Here is a 20,775-nt window from a genome sequence, read left to right on the forward strand (position 1 = left end):
ATGAAATTTTTAAGTCTTTTCACTTAGTCGAAGTTACTCACAAAAAAACAAATGCTGCATGAGAGAAGGTGACAGGTCAGAGGAGAAAAGACTAAGATGAAGTTTGAGATTATGCTCAGTGCAAAAAATAAAACGCATCGCGGCACAAAAGCGAGAAGCATTTGCAGCTGGAAGATAACAGAATAATCCACAATTTCACACAAGAACGGTGCATTTACAGCGTCATCGGGGGCACAGCTCTCTCTGGGGACGCACTGAAAACAGTGACGCTCTCACAAGAGAACAAGCTGGACCAAACAGATCAGTGCGCTCTTTTGAAAAGCCCTTACTGCGGAGCGCACAGTTCGCCAAATCATCTAATAAGGCAAAACGAGCCATGATGTAACATTTCAAACGCCTGTCCTAGCGGTTTTGGAACAAATTTAGGCAACACGTCTGTATCAAATTTGACAAATCACTTTTTTGGGGTTTTTAATTGAAGAAAACTCAGAACATGCATCCATGTTGAGATTGATTCTGGCGTGCTGTGACACTCGTAGTGCTTTTTATTTGTAGTTTCAATGTTCTAACACTAGATTCTGTGCGTAAGCATGGTCAGAGCTGTGCTTATATTTACACACATTTCTAAGTATAAGTACAAGTTGATAAATCCCACTATTTGCGTGGGAATGTTCTTACGCACTGTTGATAAATGAGCCCCAGACCTGTTGGGGGTTCAGTAGCTACCTCGCTAAAGGAAACCTCAACAGTGACCTGTCACCTCCCCAGCTAACAGACCAATTTCAAGATTTAGGTCCGTACCTGGACTTGAACCGGTGACCCCCGCCTGGTTCCCAACCTCAAGTCCAAGTGTACACACTCTGGATTCATTTGTTAATTTTAAATCTTCCTTAATTTGAGACTTAGAAGTAACGTAAAGCTGAGTTCTGGATGTAACTTTTTCTTTCTACTTCTTTTATATCATCAGGGTTTGTCTACTTTGTATTTCTTCTGTGGTTTTATTTGCTGTGATAACCATCAGCCTGTCTGACTGGAGACACAGATGTGACATCAAAATATTCAAATCAATCTTCATCTGATTCTGCAGATTTTTATATATTTTATACATGTTTATACATTCTTTTGGTTTTTAAGGGTTACTGTGTTAAAAGGTTGAAGAGCTTTGGCGCCGCCTGGTGGATGTTTCAAGAACTCAGTCACCAAAAGATGAAAAAAAAAAAAATATGAAAAACTCAGCTTCCTCTTAGACGAACACATCTGTCAACTCCAGATACTTTCAATATTCAGATTAATACAAAACTAAATCCATTTATGAACTATGACGAGGATTAAATTAAACTTTACATTTTGTTAATTTATCAGCTGCAACATTAAAGTTATGTTCATTAAATATTATACATCAATGATACTAAACATATTAATCTGCATCTTCTCAGCGCACAAACGCTTCATGAAAGCACCCGGAGTGCACAGCCAGCGTTTTCTGCTCTGAAGAAACACCAGGTGGACACAGGGCCTAAGCCTCTAACAGCGACTTGTAGCTCGTCTGTTGAGCCCCTAAAACAAAGGTTAACGTTCAACAGGAAGTGGTTGAAGATATAGAGAGCGAACGCGAGCTAAGGGTAAATTAAATCAGTTGTTTTGAGAGACGGTCTGATGTTCGTCGAGTTAGATGATAAAGTCTCAGATTTAAATCCTGGAAGAGAGCTCATCATCAGCAATCGTCAAATGAGCACGCAGAGGTCGGGCGCCATTCCACCAGCTACAGGTTTAATATCAGATCAACAACAGTAGAAAAACAGAGGCAGAGGCTACCAGACAAAAACAAGAGTAGGAAATCCAACAGCATCCAACAGGCTCTTTAAAATAATTCCTCTGTACAGTATTTACACACACACACACACACACGCACACACACAGAGTACAGTACAGCTACACACTGAGGAGGAGGAGTCTGAGGACGCCGCATCAGTCCAAACGCTGCCCTCTGATTGGTCCGTCCTCCTCCCTCCACAGTATTTGTGACTTCCTGTGAAGCTGAGGGACTTCCAGGTCAAAGAGTGACGATGTCCACCGGGGTCAGAGACATCATAGGTCACTGTGGGCGGAGTCTTTGAGATGATGTCACAGCTCCCACACCGCCTGGGACTGTCCAACCCCGCTGCCGCTGCTCCTTCCGCATCCAAAACAACCGAGAAGCGGCATCTCATCGTGTCCCCGCCCACCAGGTCCTCTCTGCCGTCAGTCTGTGAGCACACACCTTTCTCTGCCCGCCCACCTGAGCACCATGGTCCCCACCTGGATCATCAGAACCAGTGGAACCAGTAGGACCAGTAGACTGAGAGCCTTTAATCCTTCCGAGGTCTCAGCGGGTCCAGCGAGGGGGCGAAGCAGCCGGCCGGACGTCCAGGCAGAGAAATCAAACGTACACAAACACCATTGAACTGATGCTCAAACAGAAACGCTTCCTCATGTGATCCAGTCACATGACTCCGGAAGGCTGGAGGCCGACCAATCAGGTGTGCCTGCAGAGAGAGGAGAGGACGTGATTGGTCAGGAGGATCAGTTTAGAATCAACAAAGCTTCTCCTAGGGTTGTCACATGACACTTTGATCACACTTGATGATTCTGGTAAAAATCAAACCATATGTATACCTGTTTCGTTACCACGGCAACAAATATACACATCATAGCAACCCAACATAATGGAACTCCTGCACACTGTCCAAACGTTTCTGCACCGTGAGCTTCTCTGCAGGAAACGGGAGCGGCTCTCACTTTTGACCTCAGAGGTTGATTTCACCTTTGACCTCAGAGAGTGCGAGTTTCATCACGCTGCAGTTTCAAACACTGATATAAATTTAAACATTTCCATCGAGATTTCTTTATTTACTTCATTAAAAGAATGGCAGTTCTGAGGTGTGACCACCAGGTGGTGCTGCAGACTGAGACAGTGAGGATGGATTCTCTGCAGTAGACAGAAGAAGACTGTCACTGCTTCAGACGTTGTGTTTGTGTCCGAGGTAAGAAGATCGAGAATAAAGAATACAATGTGATGAAAAGGTGCGTTTGTCTTACCGTTCTCACCTCCGTGCGGGCGGGTACATGGACGGGGCGGACGCCTGCTGACTGGCGACGATGGCTGAGGAGGAGAGACCTGAGAATCACAGAGAGAGAGAGAGAGAGAGAGAGAGAGAGAGAGAGAGAAACTGGCCTCTTTAGATCCAACATGGCTTGAGATGGGGTTTAAAAAGAATTAATAAATAAACTTGATGACTTCCTGAAGTAAACAAAGACTTGTCGACTCCTGATCGGCTGCGGCTGCTCCAAAGACTCTTTACAGTTTCTAAACGGACAGACGAGTGTCTCACCTGAGGCGTAGGACAGTTCGTACTGTCCCGACAGCAGCGGGTACCCCAGGTGATGATGGGAGGGCATGATTCTTTGTGAGGGGGACGAGCGCGGCCGGTCGCCCTCTCTCTCCCTGTCTCTCTCTCGCTCCCTATCGCGGTCCCGCTCTCTCTCGCGCTCGTGGGGGGGTTTGGATTCAGAGATGGACGGGGATTTGCTCTTGTACTGGCTGGCGTGCTGCTGCAGCAGGTCCAGAGCTTTGGCCTCACCCGGCGGCTTCACGTTGGGACTGGACCTGGAGGCCTTCTCCCCCTCCTCCCCCGCCACCTTCCCTCCGTACGAGGGGAAGGAGTAACCCGGAGGCAGGTACGATCCTGAGGACAGAGAAGAGAATGAACCTCTGTCTGTCTCACTCTTAAAAATACTTTTATATAGGCATAAACAAAGAAAAGGACGTTAAACTTCTGCTACATGAACAAGACATGACAGACATGCTAAAAGTTTCCCCTTGATTCCAGTCTTTATGCTAAGCTAAGCTAACTGTTTCCTGATTCCAGGTTAGATGTTTGGTTTCAGCCAATTTCACTGAACCCTGAATTAGTCCCAGATTGCTCTTGTTTGTTTGTTTGTTTGTTTGTTTGTTTGTATGTTGCTCCCTGGGTTATCTCTGGTAAAACAAAAGCTTGTTACACCTCCCCCTCCCCCCCCCCCCCTTCTCCTTACCGGGGTAGTTCTGCATCATGACCGATGGCATGCCTCTGTATCCAGGGTGGGCGGGCTCGTAGCCGTGGCTGTAGGGGTACTGTCCGTGCAAGTAGGGCATGTAGCCCTGGTGCTGGGCCAGGGGCGAGGAGAACTGCATGTGGGGGGGCCGCACCTCCTTCCCTCCCCCTCTGTGCTCCTCTGGAGGCATCTGAGTCCTGCACTCCACCCCCTCCTTCACCTCCTCTTTCACCATGACCTCCTTCGGCCGCGGCCTCTCCTCCTTCCCCTTCCTGTCGCGCTCCCTCTCCCTCTCTCTCTCCCTCTCTCTCTCCCTTTCCCGCTCCTCCTTCCAGCGCTCCTCCTCCTGGGGTTTAGGAGCTTCAGAGTATTTGTTCGGGTAGACGTACGGCCACAAGCGAGAGTCCGGCTCCTGAAGAATGAGAGAAAAGGATGCGAGTGAGGAGAGAAGACGGAGTTTGTATCCGAAGAGGAGCTCTTTAAATAAAAACTACTAAGAGGCGTGTTGCGCCACCTGGTCTGCAGATTTTAGAGTCTGAACCAGGTACACTACAGTGGATCTTATCATCCTCATGCATCCTTCAACAATAAAAACTCCAGCATGTTTCAACTAAGAGCTTTTTCAAAAATGTATTTAAACTGTTTTGTTTCTGGTTACGTTTCGACATAGCAGAAGATAAATATTCAGCTGTATGAAGCGATCATTGTGTGTATACGTGCAGTTACCTGTCTGTACCACATGGCGGGCTCTGCACCTGCCGATCGACCTGACTCCGCCCCCGGCTTGGTCTCCTCTTTCCCATGATGCCCTGCTTCACTCAGCTTCATCTTCAGGCCCTCTGGCTGGGCGGCGGGGGCTTTGGGCTCCTCCCCCTTCACCATGATGACGGACTTTGTTTGTTCTGAGGAAGGCGGGGGCTCTTTGGACTTCGTCGGGTTCAGCCCCCCCTTAGAGGCGAGGTCAGTGAGGCTGGGGGCTCGGGACAAGGTGGGGGGAACAGATGCTTTCTGCTTCCACTCGTCCTTCCCACTTGCCTCCCGCTCTTTGCCCTCCGCCTTCTTGTCAGCCTGTCGTTGGCGCTCCTCGTACTGCTGGCGGTAGGCGGGGTTTGAGGCGAGCAGGTGGGCGTGATAGGCCTGGTCTGGGGAGTATGAGTAGGGGGGGACGTAGTACTGGTTGTAGTACATGGGCTGGGTGTACATGTTGGACCGCTGCTGGATGACTGACGGCTGCTGAGGCCCCGGATCAATCTTCCTCTCCTCCTGAGGCTCCACCTTAAGTTTTGGCTCCTCCCCCACATCTGAGTCCTCCTCCTTCTTCACCTTCACCTGAGCCCCCTCAACGTGAGGCGTGGCTGCGGATGGTGCCCCCGGGCTGGGGTTGGGGTAGTTGGGGGAGTAGTACGAGTCGTAGTTTGGGTAGTAGGGCGAGTCTTTGCTTGGGGCCTGAGGGGGGAACAGCGCCTTCTTGGCCCCCTCACGAGGCCCCTGATCAGGCTCTGTCTTCACCTTCACGCCTTCTGCCCTCCCCTCGCCGTCCTCACCTGCGTCTGAGATGTCGGAGTAAGCAGGACTGCTGGTTTTCACAGATGCGTTGTCCGCTCCATTTTGGTTGAGTTGGAGGGGGGGCCCGAGGCCGGGCTCGATCCTGCTGCCACTCCCAATGGAGGGGCTGGGGGCGTTGTCGGTGAAGCTGTACACTTTGTCGGCCTCGGCCTTGATGCTGGCGAGCCGGCTCTGATGAGCTTCTGAGGAGCCGTTCAGCATTGAATCCGCATCAGAGTACGGGCTCCTGCCCTCCTCCGGCCTACCCCCCTTACCTGCTGCTTTCGGACTGTCCCCCTCCCTCCCCCCCTCCCTCTTCTTCTTGTCCTTCTTCTTCTTGTCCTTGGTGAGGGTGGGGCTGGAGGCGGGGTCAGCCAGCGGTGGGGGTTTGGGTTGGTTGTTTTTCATCTGGGGGCTCTTGGGGACAGACTGTACCACTGAGCCCAGAGCGGGGGAGGATGCCTGCATGGCGTAGGGCGAGGGGGCTCCGGGGGCAACAGGGCGAGTCGGCTTTACACCTTTCGGAGTCAGTTTATCAGGTTTCCCCCCCACCGCCATCTTCTTGGCCTTCCTGTCATCCATCCCATCGTTGCTCGCCTCGTCTGTTAGACACGCCGCCTCCTCGCCGCCGTCTGTCACTTCAGGCTCCGCCTCTCCTGCCTTCTTCTTTCCTTTCAGCTTTCCTGGAGAGGTGGACGGGGCGTCAAAACCCCGCCCTTTAGGTGTGGTGGAGCGGGCGGGAGAAATAGCAGCACCGTTACAGGAAGCAGGGTCAGGGTGGAGGGCGGGGTCATCCCCATACTCGCTGTCGGCGTCCTGGTCCAAGCGGACGTCATGGTCGTTGTGGGCTCGGGCCTGGTGGTATTTGAGCCCGTTGATGTGCTTGTACTTTTTGTTGCAGTTGGGGTGGGGGCAGTCGATGAGCACTGGGGAGGGGCAGGTCCTGTCCAGCGGCGGGTGGGGGAGGGGCTCAGACTTCCCTACAGGTAGGGGGAGTGCGGCGCCGGTGGAGTTCGTTCTCATCCTCTTTGATGCCTTGGTGTCCTCGGAGCTGGAGGTGGGCTCCATGTCAGAGGCTGGTTTAGCCTTCCTCTTGGCAGAGGAGGGGCTTGCCTTGGCGTCCTCGACGCCTGTTGTCTGGCTTCCTCTCCGCCCTTTGCTGTTAGCAGCGGCGCCGCGCGTCTTGCTGCTTCCGCTTCCTTTGTTATCAGAGGAGTTGCTGTTGTCGTTCAGCGGCGTGTTGCTGCCGGGACGCATCCTCTTCCCCCGACCACGACCGCTCCGCATCTCCACGTCACTGGTGGGAGAATCGCAGAACCTGAAACACAGAAACAGAGTCAGCAGCCATCAGAAGCAGGAAACAGTAACAGGAAGATTCTAGAACATCAAACCTTAGATTTTCAAATGGCTGCATCATGTTTTTAAAGGACTTGATACACCAAAAAAGAGCTGCCATAACATTAAACATGTTTGAATTTATCATCACGCCAAAACGAGAAAAAGACTTCAAACAGCTCGGATTCTGTTTTATGATGACCTCACAGCAAACGACAGAGATCACAGGAAAGAAAACCCAACTCTGGAAAAACTCTCATGATATTATTTCTGACTTTGGAAATGGTCGCTTGAAAAGTCATCAGGTGTACGGTGAGTCAGTCAGACGTCTGGACAGACTGAAATCCATCTTTAGGACTTCTTCTTTCATTGGGTCATAACAGGTCATGACGTCATACAGTGAAGAAACCTGATCTGTTCAGATTTCTTTCACTTGATGATCTTACTGAAAAAGTCTTCAAGTTGACATTAAACATCTCAGAATTAGATTCACTGCTGTAAACTGATGGATGTATAGATAGAAGTTTATCCCGAGTGTGTACCTTGGTGGCGCCCAGTCGTGTCTTGTGCAGTCCAGCAGGGTCCCAACATACGTTTTATTCCTCCAGGTGACGTTCACAACCAGCATGCCTACACACACACACACACACACACACACACACACACACACACACACACACACACACAGGTCAATAAACATTTACTGAATGCACACTGAAAGCCTGAGTGTGCAACTTGAGAAGTAGATGTTTCACAGTTTCAGACTAAGTACAGCGAGCGGGTTTCTGAGGTCGAGTCTCATCAGTGGTTTGGTCTCAGTTTGACTAGTTTCAGACTTCAAACATGGCGAGCATTTTAGACTAACTTTGCTCTCACATAAACAGATCGAAGTGTCAGGCAGCAGGAAGAGCTCAGTGTGCAGCTGATGTGTGAACAGCTTCCTGCAGGAGAGAGCGAGAGAGAGAGAGCTGAAGTCTGGCAGCTCCTCCTCATCTCCTCAACGCTGTGTGTGTGTGTGTGTGTGTCATCAGCTCTGACCACAGTCTGAGTCTTCACACTGAAGGCTGTCCGTCAGACAGAAACACACGTAAACATGTCGGGTTTAACAGTTTTTATCTCACCGTCCTCGGTCTCCTGCCACACGATGCCCTCCAGGTTGACGCTGGTCCCGGGCTCACAGGGTCCCAGGCACTCCGGCTCTGTGGCCAGCGCGGCGTCCGCTGTGTTCACCGCTACTGAGCGTGTGCGGACCATGATCTGCTCGCAGGGGGATGAGATGTCGCTGTTTGTGACCGGGGCGAGGAGGTGGAGAGGAGGAGGAGCAGGGGTGGAGACAGGAGACTCCATCTGGAGGGAGGGAGAGAGAGAGAGAGAGAGAGAGAGAGAGAGACACCATGACTGTAGAAACTGTTCAATTTGAGTTTATTCATTTGCTGATTATTACAAAAAGTCCCTCAATTAGTCAAGTAGATCTTTGATGGTTCAAATGTAGATCAGGTCCTAAAGCCTTAGACCACATCCTGTGAGGTCTTGTTTAGTCCACATCTCAAAGACACTCAATTATCAGTCTCTGTTCAAGGAGGGAAAATGGGAAATCTTCTCTCCAGAGATGAACTGAGCGGGATAACTAGGGCCGATTTCGATATGTCTGTTTCATGACTTCTTTTGGTGTCAGACTCCCACAATGCAACTTGTTCTCTGAATCCGTCGTTAGGTGTTCTAGATATCAGCATTAATTTGATTTAACACAACAGATAAACAACGGCTGCTGACGTCAGATCATACCACAATATTTACTGATGCCGATATCGTCTGATACCGATGTTAAACCGAAGCATTAGTGCATCCTTAGTTCATTCTTAACAAGCTGAAATCATCAATTTTAAAGAGTTAAAGTGAATAAAAAGTTGACAGCTTTGATCACTTATTGCAGCTCTCAACTGTAAACCAACTAAAGCAGGAGGGAAGGAGTCAGCCCCCGGAGAGATGTACAGAACACACGTTCTACTAAAAGAGCTTAAAGATAAGAAAAAGACCTGCAGACGCTCTTGACGAGAGAACGAGCCACCGGCTGGCTCTGCAGCTGACTGGTTTACCGCCTGGTTAGGACGCTGTGACAATACAGACTCTCCTCTTGAGATAAAAAAAAAACAAAAAACATGGCAGCCCAGAATGCTGGGAAACCCCCTGTGGAGGGGGGAGGGGTCTGTTTTACACCGCCTCTATTGGCTGCAGAGTTTTAACAAAACACACACAAATAGCTCTGGGAAACACCGACTTCCCCAGCGCTCCTCCCCCTCCTCCTCCTCTCCATTCAGCGAGAGGTATTCATTACAACAACAAGCCACATTCCTCTCAAGGTCACTCGCTCGCTCAGAGAAAGAGAGAGTGATTCCTGACTGTGATCATCAGAGACTCTCCCTTTGTTTGCAGAGAGCGGAGGTTTGTTCACAACTCAGCAGCACTTTAACTGATAGAAACAAGGTCTGTTCATTTCTCAGACCACTAAAAACATTGTCACGTTTCCTGGATCAAGTCAGGACACACGTCCTTTGACGCGCGCCATCAGGACTAAGGAAGGCTGGAATAATTTCAGATAATAGGAAACATCCAAGTTGCAGGGCCAGAGGTCCTAAACTGTCTGCATGAAGTATGTTCAGGAGAGACTTTAACTTTTAGTTGAGCTCCATCAAGCAGACGTGACTGGCAGAGGACAAAGGTAGAGAAACACAGAGCGCCAGGTCACCAAACGTAATGAATCAAACTCTTCAACACAAAAGTCTTTTGTGCCGTGTTTCATCTGGTATCAAAAAATAATATACCATCACATACAACTGACACAGTTTTTTGCACTTTTCTCTTCAAGCGCCCTCGACAATTCCTCCTTGAAGTCGGGTGATTTTTGTAAAAACCGAGATTCTTATCTTCTGAGATTTTAAATAGATTCACAAGTTGTTGTTTTTTTTAGCTAATCAGTCACTCCCTGCTAAGTATTAAATCTAGATCTTTAACTCAGTAGAATGCCAAATGGAACAGCAAGAAATTCAGCCATTCTCACAGATGACTGGAGTAGATCCTGAAGTATGGAATAATTAAAACAGACTTTGAATCATGAAGCCATCAATCCAGAATTATTCTGAATCGAAAACAGATTCTGAATCGAATCCAAATCGAATTGAACCGTGATATACCGTGATGCACCTAATGGAACCCCTCTCTAGTCGGCACCAGGATTTCGAGTCTGCTAAATACATTTCTAAATACTTTGGCCCACAATGACGGCCATAAACTGTCTGCAGCTCTGGTTAATGGTCCTGCTCTACAACCTGGATGTAAACGAGCAGAGTGAACAAATAGCATCTTATAGTAGCAGAGCAGTTTGTCAATACTTAGATCTATAAAGTGGAGATAAAAGTTGTTTGTAGGAGCGATGAGTAACCACATTTAGCACAGGCGTTTGGACGTTAACTAGAGGTGGGTGATATGGGAAAAATATCATATCACGATTTTGTTTTGGGCAAAATCCCGATTTTATCAATTTTTTTCATACTGATCTTTAGACTATTTTGCAAGTCACTGACCAGTTCAACCAAACTTATTTCCCTGTGTAATGTTTTTAAATGCACAACAAGTAAAAATGCAGACAAGTTTAATCTATTTGAAAAACATCTTTGTAGGCAGTCTGGAGGTCTCTCACCCAGAACATCTTTAGCAACAGAAATGTCTTTCCCTCAATTTGATCAATATTTATGCACAATTTGAAGGTTTTCCTCACCACTTTGAAATTATGATTTAGTTATGTATCCTCTTTTTATGTTCATCAGGAACATTTTCACGCAGTGATGCATTCATTTAAAAACATGTAGACTTCAAGTGTTTCTGTTCTATTTATTCCCTGCAGAATTCCCACAGCTGTAGCTTCATACAGGCTCTGCAGCTTTTTTACAACATCATTGGACTAAATTTAGTTTGGTTTATATATAATCAAACATAATACAGAATGTGTTCATTCTGTGACACATGATCAAGTTTTACTGATAGAAGAGTTTAATTCATTGAGGGGGCGGGACATTGTTGATTGACAGACAGACAGTCACCATGGTTACTCACTCTCACCTGCCTGCTGCACACAACGTGTACGTTGTTTAGTGTAATCCCTATAAATTCAGTTATCACAACAGGTGAGCTTCAGGTGGAGAAGCTTGATAGTAACTTTTAAAAACCGAGAGAGAACAGAAAACACTGACAGCAACATTTTAAACACCGGGGTTATATCTCTCATCATTGTCTGTCTGAGCTCTGCTCTGTCTGTCTCTCTGCAGACTGTTAACATCTCTCCGCCTCGTTAAACGGTTTCTTGTGTCGCTAACTTAACTGTGCAAACTATGCAGGTAAGTTAACTGTTGCTCACAGCGTGTCGGTTTGGAAAAATATCAGAACAGTTACATATAACCGGGATGGAGTTGTTTTTGTGGACTTTAGGCTACTTTTAAGTTTCGTTTTTGTTTTCGCTGCTGCGGAGCAAAAGAAGGGGAGACGCGTCTGTGTCGGCGCATAAACTGCAGCATGATAGAATAAACACATTAGCCCGGTTCTACGATCTCTCTGCTTTGGCAGATCGTCAGCAAGTTAAAATCCTTCACGATCTAATATCGTTATATCACCCACCACTAACGTTAACCAGCAAGGAGGACGAAGGCTGGTGGTGATAGAGCTGCTCATCGCTTCTTATCTTGAAGGCTGACAACGTGGTGACCGACAGCGGTGTGAAAATGGTCTTCTTGTATCATAACAATGAGCTACCGCCGCCTGCTGGCATGGGGAGTTATTTCCTGTCACGCATGAGCAGATTGTATGTGGTGGTTGGCTGTTGGCTGTAGTCTTTGCAGTGTGTTCGAGTGCAACTTTTTGGCCAAGAGAAGCGACGCCACAGACGACCTTCGTCGCCACTAGTTCTTTGCCGTCTGCTTGGTGTGTCAGGGCCTTAACAGTGATAAAGGCTTTCAGATGGTGATAAGAACCCTTGAAACTCCTCAAGACCATCAAACCACCAACCAACTTTGTGAAGGACCTTCCAAAACAACAACGTGATCCTCAGAGACTTTAGGAAACTCCTGAAGGATCACTTTCCCTCCTCCACTCACACAGGCCTCACTGCCGCCACACACTTTGAGGACTGTTTGAAAGGAACAACAGGTTAGGATCCATTTCTCCAGGAGATGCCGAGACAATGAATTCATATCTGGAACGGAGGGGGAGGAAGAGGGACCGGGAGGGAACTCTGCTTGAAGGACGGCCAGGACTCAAACTCTGAGAACGAGTGTGACGTCTGAGAGAAGACGAATGGAATTCAAGACTAATTCAAACCCAAATTAAACAATGTGGGAGAAACAAAAGCTTCCAAATCAGTGAGGTGTCCTCAACTTAAACAGTTTCACATACTTTTATTTTTTCTCTGAGTGCTCGTCCCCTCACGCTGAGGAAAACATGAGTACAGCTGTCGTGGGGTTCACGTGACCTTTTCTGTTTAACTCACTTCCAGGAACATCAGGCCGCAGAGCCGAGGGGTCAGAGGCGCGTTAGCTTCTCCAGATATTTCACTTCCACTTACTTTCTCAACGAACGCACAGCCTCCTGCTCCTGTTTCCCAGAAAGCCCCAGGAGAGAGAGTGTGCTCTGCTCTATGCTGCAGGAGGAGAGTTAGCTAAAGCAGCAGCCATGTCTTCACAGAGAAGAATTCACAGGACTCAGACGCTTTCTGACGGTCGCTTATAAGGGATGCTCCGACACAACTCTAAGTCCCACAGGGATAGTCTTCTGCTGTGAGGTGCATGTGTGAACAACCACATCAGGAGGATTATAGGGGCAATCCTCCTGAAATTCTCCAGACATTATTTAGGGGTGCGTATTAGAAAGGCAGTAATCATGTTACTGGTGTGTTCTCTGTGAAAAGTTTTTAGCTTTAGGCCGTTAGCATTGCACTGTTTGGTACCGCCACAGCTCCAGGTATCTGTGATGAAGCTCATCACTGTTACCTCCATTAACTCTGCTGATGAATGTTCTCGTACATTCAGACGGAGCGTGCACAGTTAAATATTGACTTGATGTCAAACTGAACCGTGGTTCCATAAATGTTTCAAACCATTACTGAGAAGCAGACAAAGTTTCCTGCTTTCTTTAGTTACATCTGTCTTCTTTGTTTGTTTAAACACATCGTGCTACCACCTATCACTCCAAACATTAGCTTAACAGAAATAAAGAATATTTATAGAATTTGTTGGCGTATCACCCTTCAAATACATGCAAACTGCTGAGCTCTTGTTGGTAGCTTCCTCCATGCTAAGTTGGCTTCTCCAAGCCAAATGCACAGGGCTTTAAAAAACATGCCATTTTTTGGCAAGCTTAAAAAAGACAAGAGGTTGACATACACTGATCAGATAGACGAGTTCATCCACAGTGAAAAGGTAATGATAGCTGACGACGTGTCCTATCAAACAAACCCTGACGCTGTGATGTCAAACGTTAAGTGTCCCGTAAAGATCCCTTTCCCGCCTCAGTCTGTGAAAGCTGTCCAGTCTGTTTTTAAACTGTTTCACAGGAAGAGAACTCTTCACTTCTTTTCCACAGGCTTCCCTCTGTGTTTCGTCTGAGCTCTGGGCCTCCAGGTGTCGTCTCGTTCCATCTCCTCTGTCAAGATAAACTCGCAGTGTCGAGCGCTGTACACTGAGAGTTTATATCTCCAGATTAAAACCAGCAGTTTGGCCTGTTTCAAATTAAGATGATTCAACGCCTCGCCTCAATTACTGTTCACAGAGAGAAAACACATACCATTAAAGACATTCAGAATCCCTCAGCCTGTTTAGAGATGCAGTAAACAGCTTTTTTTTTAATCCCCCTGAAACAGCCTGTTTTCGATATAAGAAACGAGTTAAACTCCAAGTCAACATCCTGAACAGATTGTTTTATATTCCAATAAAATCAGGCCGACCTCTCAGTGATCAACCTATTCATGTTAGGGATGTCCCGATCCCGATTTCAAGTATTGGATCAGAGCCGATTTGGGCATTTATTAACTGATCGGTGATCGGGAATTTGAGGCCGATCAGCTCACCCTGATCGTTTATGCCAGCTGACGTAAACTGAGCGCAATTTGCGGCAGACTGCAAACGCGCGAGTGACATAGTAGTCTCAACACCACACATGTATCAACACCGTGGCTAAAATGTCATTGTGGAAGTATTTTAAAATAGAGAGTGAAACAAGTCAAACAGCCACTTGCAACGTCTGCAATACCATCGTTTCGCGAGGTGGTAGCACTAGAGCTGCGTTTAATACCACCAATTTGATAAGACATTTAAAAACCAAACATGCTACGGAATATAGCGCGTTCGCTAATGCAACAGGGCAAAAGGCTGCTGCACCGAAGCAACCAACTCTGGACTTTAAAACAAAGGATAAATATCCTTGAGGGAGCGAAAAGGCCAAAAGGATTACAGAGAAGGTGGTTGAATTCATTACTTTGGACAATCAGCCCATCTCCGTGGTAGAGATTGCAGGTTTTAATCGTCTTTTGGAGCTTATGAATCCACTCTATGCCCTGCCGTCTCGTCACTTTCTGACACCGCTTTACCGGAGCTGTACAACAAAGTTTGTGACAACATACTAGGGGATTTAAAAAATTATATGACTGTTGTTAGCTTCACGACAGACATTTGGAGCTCTGACATTTGTCACATGTCATTGTTGAGCCTCACTGCCCACTGGTTAACTTCCTCCACTTTCGAGCTTAAGCGTGCAGTGTTGCACGGACACCAGTTTCACGGGTCTCATACAGCAGATGTAAAACAGGCTATCGAAGAGATGCTGAATAAGTGGGAAAAAAACAAGCAACAAGTACATGTAATTTTGCGTGACAACGCAAGGAATATGAAAAAGGCAATGATAATATGGGGGTACCGAGCGTAGGCTTGCACTGCTCACTCACTTCAGCTGGCTGTACATGAGGGTCTGCTGTCACAGCCCAGCATCAAAGACTTACTTGCTAACGCAAGAAAGATAGTTGGTCATCTCAAGCACTCACCACAGGCCTACTCACGACTGGAAGATATCCAGAATACTATGAATATACCAGTCAGGCGCCTTCAGCAAGATGTGCAAGTAAGATGGAATATCACTCTATATATCTCCTGGACCAAAAGCGTGCCCTGAGTGTCTATGCTGCAGACCACAACCTCCCAGCTACACTGACAGTAAACCAGTGGGCACTGATGGAGAAGGCCGTCTTGGTTTTATCTCCCTTTGATAAGCTGACACTCAAGAGCTGTGAGTGCAGAGACTGCAACTACAGCTGATGTGATCCCTGACCTAACAGCCCTGAAACGCATTCTTTCCTGAGAGCAGACCACTGAGCAGGGAATCAAGACAAGGAAAAGCACTCTGTTAGAGGCAGTGCAACAACGCTTCAGCCAGGTTGAGAATGATCCACTGTACTCAATTGCGACATTGGTGGATCATAGATACAAAGACAGGTAATTTAAATATTTTCTTTTGTATGTAATTTAGTTTTTTAATCTTTGGATACTTCTTTATTTAATAACAAAACATTCTATTTTTTCAGATACTTCACAAATCCACATAACCTGGAGCCTGCCAAGGATGCTCTTATTAAAGAGGTGGAGAAGATGAATAAGGACGGCTGTCAGTGATGTGCCAGAAGAGGCAGAGCCTGTGGAGAAGGTACCATGTCAAAACACTGAAAGCAGCAGCCTGGGCACTGTCTTTGATGAGATATTGAAAGACAGTGAGATGGAGATTGGATCTGTGACTGCCTCATCAGCTATTGTCCAGATGCAGACCTACCTCACAGAGCAAACCATCCCCAGATCAGACAATCCATTACATTTCTGGAGGGCAAATGCTGCACGATTTCCCTCACTGGCTGCTATTGCAGTTAGGTTTCTCTGTGCCCCATGCACCAGTGTGGACAGTGAGAGACTCTTTAGTGCTGTCTCCAACTTCATTGATGAGAAGAGGAACCGCCTCTCTGCCAACAGGGTAGAGATGCTGGTTTTCTTAAACAAGAACCTTCATTTCATTTTTAAGTGACAGTGAATAGAATAAAGAACACTGTAGCTCCAAATGCACTTCAAGAAATAGTTTTGTTAAGAGTGCCTTATATTTTGATGTTCACGTTTTATTGTAATACTTCTACAGAAAGTTATGTTTTTTATTGACTTAAGGGTGCTATAATAGGAATTGTAATTTTTGGACTATTTTTTGTAGAATTCATGTTTTCTGTAACTTGTGCCTATTCAAGTGAAACTGTTTACACCACTTTTGTGGAAATTAGATGTTTTGAATTCGTTTTTATAGAATTCACTTGTTGTTAAACTTGTGCCTATTACAGCCAAGCTGATTATACCACTTTTAAGTGGATCTACAATTTATATTTAAGTGTACTTGTTATTTAACTAAGCACTAAGGAAATGTGTCATTTGTTTTCATGACTGAATATTAAAGGTGAAAGCTTTTACACCATTTTGAGTAGAATTTTGATTTTATATATGAGTTTTACAACAACACTAGCTGGATATAAGCTGAAGACATCTTGTAGTTACTTAATGTTTACAAACATTGTTTTTGTCATACTAAAAATGTGGACCATCTTTTATCAAGGCAAATATAAGTATCGGATCTGGACTCAGTATTGGCTGATTCCCAATATAAAAAAATCGGATCGGGGACCTTAAAAGCTGATCGGGACATCCCTAATTCATGCTTTATCTAAAAACTGAATTAAACCTCAACAGCCAGTTCAACCTTTAATTCTAACTTTATATCTTTAAATCTTAAATCTCATTTCACCTTCAAATAACATGAGAATCAAAGACAATAACTAACAATAAATGAACAGCAAGTTTAACTATATAATCCACAGGTAACAGGTGTGTAATCTTGAGTTTTATCATGATTAAAGGAGCAATATGTAATTTTGATACCTAGTGTCAAAAATGGGTACTGTAGTCCAGATTCACATTAACACCAGCACGGCTCTCTCTCTTGCTCACGGCAGATAAGAGACTCAGGGAGCTAGCCTACATGCCGAAACAGCGACATCTACAGGCACGGAGGTCGTTGTGATTTCAGGACAATTATGGGAATTAAAACACGATTTTTAATTTATTTAATTTATCAATAAGGTGCACAGATGAACCGATCGTGAAAATAAATACCTCTACTGTACGGTATGGACGTTATAGCACAGCCCTCGTTTAGCCCTTGATTGACATATTAAACATCCAATCAGAAAACTCTTACTTTCCACCTAAATCTTGTTTCAACCAGTCAGCAGCCTATTGGACCCGAAACTGTCAGAATCTAAACTTATTATCAAAAACATATCTAACTTTTAAAGCCTACCATGTGCTGCTGAATCAACCAAAACAGTTCATCCTGCATTGACAGCCCATTGATTCTTGAGAACACAGCTGTTTTAACATCAAGTCAAAGTCTGCATAGACATGATTCGATTGACAACCTGTTAAGTTTTAATTAAACTGCTGGTTAAATCCAAATCAAGTAAGTTTAACCCTGAAGGAGCTGGTCGTAAAGGTGGAAATGTTTACTCTGCAGTGTTTCCCTTAGGTTTAGAGCTCTGGGGGGGCGTCCTGCGAGTTGTTCCTGCAACTCCCGTTTCTGAGCGCACCTGAATACATCTCTCATCGTCTAAGCACCCCTGAATGCAGCATGCTAACAGTGCATCCCCTGAGTAACGGCAGACAGAGAGACATGCCCAGAAAAGTCTGAAGTCAATGGACTTATGGACTTTTTATTATTGCGTGTGCGTCCGTCAAACACAACCACACACACCCAGGCCTCCGCTGGTGAGAGTGTGCTCACCTGTGTGCGTGCAAGTGTGTGTGTGTGTGTGTGCGAACGTGTCTGTGTGTGTGTGCGTGTGCGAACGTGTCTGTGTGTGTGTGCGTGTGCGAACGTGTCTGTGTGTGTGTGCACTGGGGCGAAACTCTGCCATGCACGACACAGAGAGCAGAGGAAAATTGTAAACACCATGCAGAGACAGAAATGACATGCCGTCGTGTAAATAAGATAAATAACATAAGGCTATTTAGTTTGTTTGATAAAAAGGATGAGGTATAGACCTGTTCTATAGGAAAGGTATCCTTATGACTTCTGTTGTGATCTGGCACTATATAGAAAATAAAATTAACTTGACCATCAAGGGGGGCAGGGGGTGTCGTTGGGGGGGCGGGCCTCCCCCCTAATATAATGGTAGGGGAAACACTGCTTTATGAGGCTTAAAGACGCTGAACTAAAGAGCGGGTTAGATTAAAACTTTCCAGGACCAGCTGGAGGGATGGACTCCCGCAGCATTATCTAAAAACAGAAACTGGGTTAGATTAGATCACTCTGTAAACAGCTTGTTTCTAGGATGCTGCTATTTTTAGCTAGCAGGAATATCAGACACTTAGATAGCCGGGTTGAATTCAAACAGCGAGTCAGGATAAGACAGTACAAACATTCAATAGAAAAGCCTCACAACTTTTATTTTTAAATGCAAAATAACTGAACATCAAACAGAGGCCAGAGGCTGGCTGTAGCACAGTAGATGACTGTGTGTATGTGGAGCTCCAGCAGATGTCGCCCTTGAGCACCAGCATGAAATCAAAACTGCTGTTTGGCCACACCTCCTCCATACTGAAGCCTCCGCTCTCCTCCAGAGACACACCTCCAACCCCTCTCCACCTCGTGTTCGCTCGAAGGAGTTTAGTGAAACCGGCAGACAAAGTTGTCCTGGACTCGAGCTGCTATCACCTGTGTCCTGCATTGTTGTGTTAGCATGCTAATGTTAGCGCTCTTTAAGTTAGCCTGTAGCTTCACATTGCATGTAAACTGACACAGAATCAACGTGACCTAAAAACTCTTACTAACATCCAAATAATCAGTGTATCTTCTTCTTCTCTCTAGTCCTTGACTAAAACAGCTTTTATATACAAGGGGAGGAGCCGGCCGTCCCGTCCATGTAAACACGGCTCTGACAACAACACAGCCAGCGGGACTCGAGCTTCTCACTCAATGTAGACAGTCATGACTCACAGAAATATTTACACAGGATAGACTTGATTTATGATATATTCATGAGGAACATGTCGCACATTCTTCCTTTAAAACACCATCATTCATAGAGAGAGAAACAGCTTTATCATGCTGCTCGGATTTCCACTGATGCTTTATGGAGAGTAAAGCGTGCAGTGTGTTCAGTATCACAGACTGATCATGTAACACACACAGAAAGACATGGGGGATTTTCCATCACAGCTAAAGCAGATTTATTCCAATGAGATAGAAAACAGTTAAAAGGTTTTAGGGGCTGAGCCATTAAGAGGTCAGTGATCTCTAACAACAGCAGGCGGTTGGGTCGCGTCTGCTTTAACTGAGAGCTCAGAGGTGACAGCAGTGAAGTGAGTGTGACGGACGCAGGAGGTCGGCCAGCTGGAAGCAGGAAACGGAGCACAAGTGCTGGAACTTGGCAGCAAACCTGCAGAGAGCTGGATAACAGACAGCTCTGAGCGGATGATCGCTGCAGGCCAGCAGGACGTTTGGCAGGCAGCAGATCTCAACGCTGAGCTAAATTTATAAGAAGAAGGAGAAGAAAGCTGGACTGAACTGCAGCTGTAGAGGAGATACGAGCTGAACACTGAGCGACAGCATTAGCAGATGTTTTTAATCTATTGCTTTCACTCCTAGAAACCAAATCATTAAATACATTTGATTTCTTATTTAAAGGAAATACTTGACTGAAAGACCAATACACTCTGTTCATGCCATCAGCCTGGAATGTCTGGAATGTAAAATGTCTTTTACTGGCTGCTTAATATAAAAAGGTGTCAAATCTTTTGCTGGGAAGGAAACTAAAAACTGAGCCGCACCAAGTAACACTGTGCATCTCAACAACTGAGTTTAACCCTGAAATAAACTGTATATAAGACGCACCCTGTTTTGAAAAAAAGTTTAAACCGTTTTCCTGCGTGACGATTTACATTGTGTTCAGCAATGTCAACAACGTGCAGTTTCTGTGCAGCTGTGTCGCTCTTTTAGTTCCCTCTGTTTTCACGTTCGGGAGTTTGCTCTCCTACTAGCTACAGTACGGTAGTTGAGCTCTCAGCGTGCTGCAGGGAAAGTTGTGAGGCATAGTCTCCTAGCTTGCGAGTCGAGCTGCCCGACTCCGCTCATCACTCTTTAACTTTAATATAGGACTCTTTAATTTAAAAGAGAACTCCACAAAGTTTATTTACGGAACAATTTATATATATATATATACTTGTGAGGGAGAAAAGATGTGAAAAAAGTCACGCAGCCAGCCTGGTCTGTGTCGCCGTCTTTCCCAGCACAGCGTGCACTCAGCTTTCAATACACGGGGAATGGGGATGGGTTTTTCATCACATCAGGTCGCAGTGATAGGGGCTGCTGCACCCGCTGTAATGAAGGCGCGTGTTTCAGTATTTTGTACTGGTATATTGGTCGCACCGGTGTATAAGACGCAGCCAACCTTTAAGACGAAAAAATAGGTATTAAAAGTGTGTCTTATACACCAGATTTTACGCTAAGTGGCATTTCAAACCAAGGTTCTACTTTTCAAAACGCTTGTTTTAAGATAATACAACCAGCGATATTTCAAATGATAGCATCAACAAGTAGCCTTAAGATAAAAACTATGGATTTACAGTGGATCTGGCCAAGGCCACCCAGAAGAGGGGAAAAAGGGGAAAGCTTTAAAAAGGCACTTTTTATTTATAGTTGCTT

General features: G+C 45.9%; 1 protein-coding gene across 1 annotated transcript in view; it reads right to left on the reverse strand.

The window, feature by feature from the left end:
* Positions 1–1,749: 1,749 nt before the first annotated feature.
* znf609a (zinc finger protein 609a) overlaps positions 1,750–20,775 on the reverse strand; it is a 38,714-nt gene continuing 19,688 nt past the window's right edge. The window contains exons 3-9 of the mRNA XM_020648860.3: positions 8,076–8,301; positions 7,497–7,584; positions 4,801–6,937; positions 4,075–4,486; positions 3,372–3,725; positions 3,079–3,157; positions 1,750–2,525 (exon numbers count right to left, since the gene is read on the reverse strand). Coding sequence (XP_020504516.2) covers positions 3,084–3,157; positions 3,372–3,725; positions 4,075–4,486; positions 4,801–6,937; positions 7,497–7,584; positions 8,076–8,301 — 3,291 coding nt within the window. The 3' untranslated portion in view covers positions 1,750–2,525; positions 3,079–3,083. The remainder of the gene's footprint in view (positions 2,526–3,078; positions 3,158–3,371; positions 3,726–4,074; positions 4,487–4,800; positions 6,938–7,496; positions 7,585–8,075; positions 8,302–20,775) is intronic.

The sequence above is a fragment of the Labrus bergylta genome, chromosome 7 (assembly GCF_963930695.1).
Source record: "Labrus bergylta chromosome 7, fLabBer1.1, whole genome shotgun sequence".
Taxonomy (NCBI): Eukaryota; Metazoa; Chordata; class Actinopteri; order Labriformes; family Labridae; genus Labrus; species Labrus bergylta.